Source organism: Ranitomeya imitator, chromosome 3 (assembly GCF_032444005.1).
Source record: "Ranitomeya imitator isolate aRanImi1 chromosome 3, aRanImi1.pri, whole genome shotgun sequence".
Lineage (NCBI taxonomy): Eukaryota > Metazoa > Chordata > Amphibia > Anura > Dendrobatidae > Ranitomeya > Ranitomeya imitator.
In genome coordinates this window covers 96528142-96540636 of record NC_091284.1, presented here as the reverse complement: position 1 = coordinate 96540636, position 12495 = coordinate 96528142, and the positions used below count along the sequence as shown (strand labels likewise).

Here is a 12495-nt window from a genome sequence, read left to right as displayed (position 1 = left end):
TACACACACACTACAGTCCGCACCTCTGCAATGTGTACACACACACATTACAGCCCGCACACCCTCTGCAGTGTACACACATTACAGCGCTTACAACCTCTGCAATGTACACACACTATAGCCCGCACAACCTCTGCAGTGCACACACACTACAGCCCGCACCTCTGCAATGTGTACACACACACACACACACACACATTACAGCCCGCACACCCACTGCAGTGCACAGTATTACACACACTATAGCCCGCACAACCTCTGCAGTGTACACACACACTACAGTCCGCACCTCTGCAATGTGTACACACACACACACACACACACACACATTACAGCCCGCACACCCTCTGCAGTGTACACACATTACAGCCCACACACACCCTCTGTAGTGTACACACACACATACTGTACATACATTACAGTCCGCTCACCCTCTGCAGTGTACACACATTACAGCCCACACACACACCCTTCTGTAGTGTACACACACACATACTGTACATACATTACAGCCCGCTCACCCTCTGCAGTGTACACACACACACACAATTACAGCCCGCACACCCTCTGCAGTGTACACATACATTACAGCCCGCACAACCACTGCAGTGTACACACACACATACATTACAGCCCGCACACACCCTGCAGTGTACAGTATTACACACAGAAAAAAAAAAAAAAAAAAAAGTATATTTCAGCTCACCCTTAGTTCATCTGTGCGATGTGGTAAGTATCCATCCGAGCACGGAAACAAAGTGTTGCTGCCACAACACTGGTCGACGTGTAGAGAAAGGAAATGTGGATCCAGCTCCAGGAATAAAATGTAAAAACTTTATTAGTTCACATTAAAATGCTGCTGAGACATGACCGGCATAGTGGGTAAAGGAGAGCAACCAGCACCCGACTGGACGCGTTTCGAGCAACAAATGTGCCCTTAGTCCTCAGTACTGAGGACTAAGGGTACCGTCACACTATACGATTTACCTACGATCACGACCAGCGATACGACCTGGCCGTGATCGTAGGTAAATCGTAGTGTGGTCGCTGGGGAGCTGTCACACAGACAGCTCTCCAGCGACCAACGATGCCGAGGTCCCCGGGTAAACATCGGGTTACTAAGCGCAGGACTGCGCTTAGTAACCCGATGTTTACCCTGGTTACAAGTGTAAAACTAAAAAAAAACAAACAGCACATACTTACATTCTGGTGTCCGTCAGGTCCCTTGCCGTCTGCTTCCCGCACTCACTGACTGCCGGCCGTAAAGTGAAAGTGAAAGCACAGCCGCTGTGCTCTGCTTTCACTTTACGGCCGGCAGTCAGTGAGTGCGGGAAGCAGACGGCAAGGGACCTGACGGACACCAGAATGTAAGTATGTGCTGTTTTTTTTTTTTTAGTTTTACGCTTGTAACCAGGGTAAACATTGGGTTACTAAGCACGGCCCTGCGCTTAGTAACCCGATGTTTACCCTGGTTACAAGCGAACGCATCGCTGGATCGCATCGCTAGATCGGTGTCACACACACCAATCTAGCGATGACAGCGGGAGATCCAGCGATGAAACAAAGTTCCAAACGATCTGCTACGACGTACGATTCTCAGCAGGATCCCTGATCGCTGCTGCGTGTCAGACACAGCGATATCATAACGATATTGCTGGAACGTCACGAATCGTACCGTCGTAGAGATCGAAATGGCAGTGTGTGACGGTACTCTAAGGGCACATTTGTTGCTCGAAACGCGTCCAGTCGGGTGCTGGTTGCTCTCCTTAACCCACTATGCCCCACTGCACCCCACTGAGGACTAAGGGCACATTTGTTGCTCGAAACGCATCCAGTCGGATGCTGGTTGCTCTCCTTTACCCACTATGCCGGTCATGTCTCAGCAGCATTTTAATGTGAACTAATAAAGTTTTTACATTTTATTCCTGGAGCTGGATCCACATTTCCTTTCTCTACAGTGTTACACACACACACACACACCCCCTGCAGTGTACACACACACACACACTACAGCCCACACACACCCTCTGCAGTGTACACACAAATTACAGCCCACACACACCCCCTGCAGTGTACACACACACACTACAGCCCACACACACCCCCTGCAGTGTACACACACCCCCTGCAGTGTACACACAAATTACAGCCCACACACACCCCCTGCAGTGTACACACACAAACACACACATTAAAGCCCACACCCCCCTGCAGTGTACACACACATTACAGCCCACACACCCGCCTGCAGTGTACACACACATTACAGCCCACACACCCCCTGCAGTGTACACACACACACACGTTACAGCCCACACACACCCCCTGCAGTGTGTACACACACACACACATTACAGCCCACACCCCCCCCCCTGCAGTGTACACACACACATTACAGCCCACACCCCCCCCTGCAGTGTACACACACACACACACATTACAGCCCACACCCCCCCTGCAGTGTACACACACACTACAGCCCGCACACCCCCTGCAGTGTACACACACACTACAGCCCGCACACCCCCTGCAGTGTACACACACACACACACTACAGCCCGCACACCCCCTGCAGTGTACACACACACACACACTACAGCCCGCACACCCCCTGCAGTGTACACACACACACTACAGCCCACACCCCCCCCGCAGTGTACACACACACACACACACACACACACTACAGCCCGCACACCCCCTGCAGTGTACACACACACACTACAGCCCGCACACCCCCTGCAGTGTACACACACACTACAGTCCGCACACCCCCTGCAGTGTACACACACACACATTACAGCCCACACCCCCCCCTGCAGTGTACACACACACACACACTACAGCCCGCACACCCCCTGCAGTGTACACACACACACTACAGCCCGCACACCCCCTGCAGTGTACACACACACACACACACACACACTACAGCCCGCACACCCCCTGCAGTGTACACACACACACATTACAGCCCGCACACCCCCTGCAGTGTACACACACACACTACAGCCCGCACACCCCCTGCAGTGTACACACACTACAGCCCGCACCCCCCCTGCAGTGTACACACACTACAGCCCGCACCCCCCCTGCAGTGTACACACACACTACAGCCCGCACCCCCCCTGCAGTGTACACACACACACACACTACAGCCCGCACCCCCCCTACAGTGTACACACACACTACAGCCCGCACACCCCCTGCAGTGTACACACACACACATTACAGCCCACACCCCCCCCCCCTGGAGTGTACACACACATTACAGCCCACACCCCCCCCTGGAGTGTACACACACACTACAGCCCGCACACCCCCTGCAGTGTACACACACACACACTACAGCCCGCACACCCCCTGCAGTGTACACACACACTACAGCCCGCACACCCCCTGCAGTGTACACACACACTACAGCCCGCACACCCCCTGCAGTGTACACACACACACTACAGCCCGCACCCCCTGCAGTGTACACACACACACACACTACAGCCCGCACACCCCCTGCAGTGTACACACACACTACAGCCCGCACACCCCCTGCAGTGTACACACACACTACAGCCCGCACACCCCCTGCAGTGTACACACACACTACAGCCCGCACCCCCCCTGCAGTGTACACACACACTACAGCCCGCACACACTACAGCCCGCACACCCCCTGCAGTGTACACACACACACTACAGCCCGCACCCCCCTGCAGTGTACACACACACACACACTACAGCCCGCACACCCCCTGCAGTGTACACACACACTACAGCCCGCACACCCCCTGCAGTGTACACACACACTACAGCCCGCACACCCCCTGCAGTGTACACACACACTACAGCCCGCACCCCCCCTGCAGTGTACACACACTACAGCCCACACACACTACAGCCCGCACACCCCCTGCAGTGTACACACACACACACTACAGCCCGCACACCCCCTGCAGTGTACACACACACACACTACAGCCCGCACACCCCCTGCAGTGTACACACACTACAGCCCGCACACCCCCTGCAGTGTACACACACACTACAGCCCGCACCCCCCCTGCAGTGTACACACACACTACAGCCCGCACCCCCCCTGCAGTGTACACACACACACACTACAGCCCGCACCCCCCCTACAGTGTACACACACATTACAGCCCACACACACTACAGCCCGCACCCCCCCTACAGTGTACACACACACTACAGCCCGCACCCCCCCTGCAGTGTACACACACTACAGCCCACACACACTACAGCCCGCACACCCCCTGCAGTGTACACACACACACACTACAGCCCGCACACCCCCTGCAGTGTACACACACACACACACTACAGCCCGCACCCCCCTGCAGTGTACACACACACACTACAGCCCGCACACCCCCTGCAGTGTACACACACTACAGCCCGCACACCCCCTGCAGTGTACACACACACTACAGCCCGCACACCCCCTGCAGTGTACACACACACTACAGCCCGCACCCCCCCTGCAGTGTACACACACACTACAGCCCGCACCCCCCCTGCAGTGTACACACACTACAGCCCACACACACTACAGCCCGCACACCCCCTGCAGTGTACACACACACACTACAGCCCGCACACCCCCTGCAGTGTACACACACACACTACAGCCCGCACCCCCCTGCAGTGTACACACACACACACTACAGCCCGCACACCCCCTGCAGTGTACACACACTACAGCCCGCACACCCCCTGCAGTGTACACACACACTACAGCCCGCACCCCCCCTGCAGTGTACACACACACTACAGCCCGCACCCCCCCTGCAGTGTACACACACTACAGCCCACACACACTACAGCCCGCACACCCCCTGCAGTGTACACACACACACACTACAGCCCGCACACCCCCTGCAGTGTACACACACACACACACTACAGCCCGCACCCCCCTGCAGTGTACACACACACACACTACAGCCCGCACACCCCCTGCAGTGTACACACACTACAGCCCGCACACCCCCTGCAGTGTACACACACACTACAGCCCGCACCCCCCCTGCAGTGTACACACACACTACAGCCCGCACCCCCCCTGCAGTGTACACACACTACAGCCCACACACACTACAGCCCGCACACCCCCTGCAGTGTACACACACACACACTACAGCCCGCACACCCCCTGCAGTGTACACACACACACACACTACAGCCCGCACCCCCCTGCAGTGTACACACACACACACTACAGCCCGCACCCCCCCTACAGTGTACACACACATTACAGCCCACACACACTACAGCCCGCACCCCCCCTACAGTGTACACACACACACTACAGCCCGCACACCCCCTGCAGTGTACACACACATTACAGCCCACACACACTACAGCCCGCTCCCGAGCTCTCGCAGTGACTGAGGAGACCCCGTGCTCTGCCTGTGCGCCCCCCGCCGTCACTACCTTGTCCGGGAGGCAGCTGCCGTCGGTCACCTTGGCTGCAGGGTCCCGAGTCCGAGCTGCAGCAGGGCGGGCGGCAGGAGGAGGGCAGTGTCTCTCGTAGCGTCAGACCTGTATCCAGACTCGTCCTCACTACAGGACCGGGCGCTCCCGACCTGTGGCCGCCAGAAGCAGCAGCGCCCCCATCCTCCCTCCCGCAGCTCCAGAACCGGCCGGCGGATGCACTGTCCCGGCTTCTGCTCCCACTCACCATTCAGCACCGTGCCGGAAAGTCTCGCTTCGTAAGAACTTACAGTTCACGCGAGACTTCCGAATAAGTACTGCGCATGCCTACATTATAGTAATCAACGCGAGAGGAGTCCGCCGAGAGTCTGCGTCACATCGCAGAGAAGAACACATGCGCGGCCCCGCCCTTCCTCACTCCCAGTCCACCAATCAGAGGCGGAGACGTGACACCGCCCGGCGCCATACAACGTATGACGCTGGCTCTAGTCTGAACTCACTGTGAGCGGAAAAAAACGAGTAGTCAGCAGAAGCCGAGCGCTGCCGTGAATGGCGCCGGAGCATGGTGCACACGACACTGAGCCTGCGGAGCGCCACAAAGCGACATTACAGAAGCCGTACGGCTCCTCCCCTAATAACTATGGGGCCTTAGGAGTCAAGTGATGGAAAATCTAGTGTGGCAGTATTATGCAAATCAGGCTGAGGTGCATTAGAGGCGTGTCTAGAAGCAGCCCATGTGTACGGCCACGCCCTGACTGCACCTCAAACTTATTTCCATATGGCTTCTACAGCTGATTTCTCACAACTTAGCTCAGATCCCTACAACTACATCAGTTTTATTAAGGGACAAGCCCAGCCGCATATGTAAAATGAGGACAGGTTCCCATTGATGCTGATTCTGCCAGAATGTCCGATACAGGGTGGCCAAAAGCCACAAAAATGTGAGGCGACTATGCATTAAGCCCCCATCACACACAGCGAGATCGCTGCTGAGTCACAAGTTTTGTGACGCAACAGCGACCTCAGTAACGATCTCGCTATGTGTGACACGTGGCAGCGACCAGGCCCCTGCTGTGAGATCGCTGGTCGTGTCGGAATGGCCTGGACCATTTTTTGATCGTTGAGGTCCCGCTGGGTAACACACATCGCTGTGTTTGACACCTTACCAACGACCTCGCTGACAGGACGTCCCATTGAATCGTCATGAAATAGCATCGTTGTACAGGTCGCCGCATCGCTGCTGCGTCGTTGGGGAGATCGCACTGTGTGACATCTCACCAGCGACCACATAGCGACACAGCAACGATCCCTGACAGGTCGTATCGTTGTTGGAATCGCTCAAGCGTCGCTATGTGTGACGGGGCCTTTAGGTGGCCCGGCGCTGTGTCATTAATGCCGACTAATTAAGAGCCATGGATGGTGACCGGTACGAGTCGCTCCACGCCAGCTCCAGTGTGCACCAATCAGGTTTTACAGCCCCTATTCACACAAAGTGGACGTTTCTGCTGAGGTTTGCTATCCTGGAGAATGTAAAACCTGTGATAGATTCAGGGGGAAAAAGGCTCCAGCCTGTTGGACTTTAACATGCCTAGATCCTCTAGTCAAGGGACGAGGAGAATCATCGCTTCCGAAATGTGGATCTGGAGAAGGATGTTATCATTACCATGGATGGCAAGAAGAACAAAAAGCAATTTTGGAACAAATCAAGCCAGACATGTCTCTCGAAGCAAAGATCACCAAGCTCCGACGTCTCCAAGCTTGGACACGTCACCCCTATAGACCTGGAGGCAGCCGCCACCTCCACATTTACTGCCTTGATGCAGTGACAGCACTGGGGACCCCAGTGCTGAAGATACGTGGGTGCCCCATACAGTGAACCGAAATAATGTCAAAACCACGTTCGGATTCTGCACATGGGGCGGCTTATGTCACTTCTTTTATCCACTTCAGGATTCAGAAACCCTTAAAAGAAGTTCGGGCGACCTCCGCTAGGGAACCACTCGCTCTCTATACTTGGAAGCATAGACTAAGAGAATCTGGTGGAAAAAAGTGGCGTAAATGTACGGCCCCTTTAGATGAGCCAGTCATCTTCAAACAGGACGATCGGACTAGTGATCATTCTGACCCCATCACTGTCAGCCTGTGGTCAGTAAACCAGCTCCAATTGACTTCATGGCATTTATTGGTCATTTAACAGCCTGCATCTGCCTGTCTGAATGTGCCGTTGCAATAGACAGGCCCAGGTTCATCATTTGTCTTTTTCTTTTTTTTTTTTTTTTTTTTTTTTTTTTTTAAGTACGGTTACTTTCTTTTTTTAGCGGATATTTCTGGGTTTTTTTTGTACCAACTCTTTACAGCATGTTTGCAGAGCGAGCCACACTCCTAGAACACTAAAATCCGTCACCTGCACCGACCGTGGGACTCATACGGAGCCGTCACTCAGCGATTGCACAGTGATTAAGGCAAAGTCAGCCGGGTACACAGGATATTACCGCCATTTACCTGCAGATTGACCTTATATCTGCAGGTTAATAGCCATTTTTGGTGAGGTCAGGTTCCGTTTACATATCTTTAAAGATCATTTAGCATTGAACAGCCCCTATGAGAGAGCTGCAGGAATGGAGAAGTCTGACAGGTGGAGAATAAGTGGTTTCCCACTTGCAAAAACAATAAGAATGTTTTGCATTTGAAAGTCAAGAAAAAGAGTTTGTATGGTAAACAGACAGAACATTGTAAAATAAATAAGGATGGGAATAAAATAACAGACTGAAAGAGGGCACATTTAGATAAAAGGGCAGTGGCTTAGCTTGACTGTTCTCCATTGCAGACAAAACAATATAGAAAAGGTTTCTGCAGCCTCATGGCCAAAGGCAACGTGCCTTTCAGTAAATGCCAATTCCAGTACTGTTTGTAAAAAAAAAAATACCACAAAGTTACTCCACTGGGCGGTGACTTCCCCTGGATGTAGGTTATTTGTCCTGACGTGGCTGCTGATTAGGTCACACAATAAGAGAACCAGTGCCCACACTGCTCGCCCAATGCCAGCACTGGAGGGGAGAAGAGCTGTTATTTTACAAGGGGAAATATTGTGATTTAGAGGGGGGTTGTCAGAGTAGTGGACATCCCCTTTAATAGCTTCTGCTATAAAAACGAATTGCACACAGATGACAAATGAGAAAAATAGTTAGTTTTCTGGCTGAAGCTCTGATGATTTTTTTATACGAAAATGGGAACCTACATTTACAGGGTTTATCTAATACTTGGATATCGATGACCAATCCTTAAAATAGGTCATCAATATGGGCAGCACGGTGGCGCAGTGGTTAGCACAGCAGCCTTGCAGCGCTGGAGTCCTGGGTTCTAATCCCACCCAGGACAACATCAGCAAAGAGTTTGTATGTTCTCTCCATGTTTGCGTGGGTTTCCTCCGGGTACTCCGGTTTCCTCCCACATTGCAAAGACATACTGATAGGGATTCTAGATTGTGAGCCCCATCGGGGACAGTGATGATAATGTGTGCAAAACTGTAAAGGGGTTGGATGTCAACAGTGTATGAAGCCAGAACAGCACAGCTCTGTACACTGCAGTGGCCATTGTCAAATACTAAGGCTCACCTCCTATTGACTTCAATAGGAGCAGAGCTGCAGTACCAGAGAATGACCATTTCAGTGTGTATGGAGCTGTGAGGTTTAAGTTCTGTACTCTGCTTAGATCCAGATACACACTGCTATATGAAAGCTGGTCACTGGGATTGTTAGTAGTGATGATCGAGCGTGGTTGGATAAGGTTCGCTCGTGTCTTAATCAAGTGTTTTTGGCATACTCCAAGGCTGGTTTCACATTTGCGTTGGGCAGCACAATTCCACTGTTAAGCCCCACCCACTGCCACACCTCTTCCATACAGCCCCGCCTATGTCTGCATGCGTCCTGCGTACCTATCTTTAACATTGCCATGCGGATGTATGTGGATGCCTCCGCATGCGTCATTTTGACGTTGCGCCGACCGCAACAAAATGCAACATGTGTTCGACGCAGTTTGGCGCAGCGTCAAAACGATGCATACAAACGTATCTGCATACATTCGCATGGCAATGTTAAAGATAAGTACGCAGGACGCATAGACATAGGCGGGGCTGTATGGAAGAGGTGCGGCAGTGGGCGAGGCTTCACGGAAGAAGTGCGCAGCCCTCCGCAGCTCTGACCAACGCAAATGTGAAACCAGCCTAAAAACATGCTCGAGTCCCCGCGGCTGTATGTCTCGGGGCTTTGACAGATGCAACACATGCAGGGATGTCTTGTTTGTTAGGCAATCGCAGCATGTGTTAATGCTGCCGAGGAGCCACGAGACATGCAGCCGCAGAGACTCGAGCATATTTCGCTAGCACGCCAAAATGCTCGATAAGCACTCGAGCATGCTCAGATAACTCTTTTTTACGGATTCGGTGAAGCTGGACATTCTTTTCTTTTATGCTCAGATAACACCTTGTCCAACCACGCTCGATGATCAGTAATTGTCAGGTGACAGACTCCCACCAATCCTATGGATAAGTCATCAATATCTGAACATTTCTCCATTCATACTTCCTTCAATTATATGAAGATTGTCAGTGCCGTATGCTGAAAATCAGCTCCACACCACGGTGTTCCACCTCCACACCACGGTGTTCCACCTCCAAACAACAATGTTGATGTTCCACCTCAAAACTTCAGTTTGTATGGTGTTTTCGGGTGTTGATATGCAGTGTCTTTTGGCCTAAAATCCTGGTATTATGGCATCCAAAGAGTTCAGTTTTGCGCTTATCCGACCAGACTATATTCTCCCAGTATTATTATTACTAAATGTTGTTGAGCAAACGTTCACCCCTTAACAACCGCCGATACGCATTAAAAGCGGAGGCCACTAAGGGGCTTCTATTTCCTCATCGCCGTTTAAAAACAGCTTTGGAACAAGGGTATTGCACCCCCAGAGCTCAGAAATCTCCAGAGTCTCGGCTACCAGGGATAGCGGAGACCCTGGAGAACACGATCAGCGCCAGATTTTTCGGTCCCCGATCACCATTATTCAATGAATAGTAACCATTATTCAATGAATAGTACAGATTTTTCCTATTGGTTCCTTTTGTTCACTGTGATAGACCCCATGTGATTAAAAGCCATTAGTTAGTAAATCATCCCCCCCATGTATCATCCCCTTACACAGATTTTGTATATTTTACGATTCTTATTTTTTTTTTCTCTTTCTTCGAGGTTAGGGTTGAGGTTTTGTAAAAAGTTTTTTTTTAAAAATTATGAGAACTAGTGTTGAGCTTAAGTGCTCACTACTCAAGCTTGCATCGGTTGCTCACAGGCAATCCCCCGCATGTTTTTTGGCTGTCTAACAATGCCATAAATATGCTATGTTTTGCAACAATAAGGTTGCGAAGGTCTTGAAACGTCATTGATTTTACTCATCATAAGAGGTTTGTTCTGTGGCACCTTGGTAATGAGACACCTTTTTATAGGCCATCAGGTGAACCAGCTGATATTTTTCATTAAGTGTCAGGATTGCTTTCTAATTACTGATAGATTTAGCTAGTGTCCTGACTTTCCATGGCTTTTTACACCTTTTTCTTCATGTTCAATACATTTTCCATATGCTATCTCATTATTACACAACTTAATTTTTGGATTTATGATTTGCCTGTGTGGATGGGATGGGTTGTTACCGACATCAGGTGAGGATTTCATGTCAATTGCACCATTAGAAATACATTTACTTAGAAAATTGGTGACGTGTACAATACTTAATTCACCGGCTGTAGGTGTATGCTTGGTACATAGAAGTCCTATACATTAATAAAGACATACTGTGCCATCCAATATTAACAATCATTCCAGGTACCTGGACTACATACTATGAAAAGGTAATATTTCAATAATCTGGTAAAACAATATTTCTGCAAGTCCCATAAATTTACTATGACTCCTGTTCCTAGCGTTTCAGATTAATGGGATTCTACTGTGAATAAAAATATTAACACTGATGAACCACTCAGGCATTTCCTAAAAGGTATATGCATAATTCTGTGTATAAGCCATTGTTATGGAGAACCAGATAAATTGGAGGGCCCTACTCTACTTGTGTGCCTCTAACCTTATACTGAGGATTTACCAATAATTGTTTAGATTTCAATCATCTGAATATTCTGCATATTTGTCAGCACAGAATGATTGTTCAAACCAAGTACAGGCGCTCGATGCACCTTTTTCTTGGCAAAGCATTTACGGTAAGCACAACTATTTGTGTTATCGATCGCTCCTCCCTGAAGACCCCCAATTTTGAATGATGTGTTGCCCTGTTCTTTGTTATTAAGATAAGACAAATACATCTGGGAAAAAGAATGAATGGAGAGTTGGATCTCACCATTCAAGTCTATGGCATTTTGGCATTTACAAGAACAGCAATACAAGTTGGCAGCTGTCACTAACTATAAAAAGACTTGAGTGTGCAAAATCCTGCCATGTGCTGCCATCTCTCTGTCTATACGAATATGGCTGATCTGCTGGAGCGAGCATCAGACTCCTATTCCGTCAATAGGTGGGGGCATATATCTATGGAGGACATGACTCAGGTCTAGGGGTTACGTGCCGACGCCAGGCTCTTATTTCTTAGCCTGGCTCTCTTAAGAGTGCATTGATGCAGCCTAGCATCTCAAAAACTTTTCAACATGTCACTTTCCCATCTCAAATGAATGGAGACATGCATATACACATTATATCCCCATCTTCTGTTATTAAAGGCAATCTGTTAGCAGGATTTCACACCCCAAAATACAACTTAAAAGGGTGCAAAGCATCTGATGAATAGGTTGCAATTCAAAAAGCCACAGAGGTATTCACGCCAAGAATACTGGTAATTAAGAATGAGCGAATCTGGACATTAAAGTTCAAGGTTCGTACCGGACACCTAATGTCAGTCACCGAACACAGGTTTTTTACTGTACGTTCGGTTTCGCCAGTCTAATAAAACTTGTTGAAAGACTGCAGCGCAGCTAATCAACAA

General features: G+C 50.4%; 1 protein-coding gene across 2 annotated transcripts in view; it reads right to left on the bottom strand.

Moving 5' to 3' along the window:
• Positions 1 to 12495, bottom strand: part of NUFIP2 (nuclear FMR1 interacting protein 2) — a 45356-nt gene that overhangs the window by 21459 nt on the left and 11402 nt on the right. The window contains exon 1 of one of the 2 annotated variants that reach the window (XM_069761185.1): positions 5455 to 5726. The exons of the other annotated variant lie outside the window; for it this stretch is intronic. Coding sequence (XP_069617286.1) covers positions 5455 to 5704 — 250 coding nt within the window. The 5' untranslated portion in view covers positions 5705 to 5726. Of the gene's footprint in view, positions 1 to 5454; positions 5727 to 12495 lie in introns of those variants that run through there. 2 annotated transcript variants of the gene reach the window in all.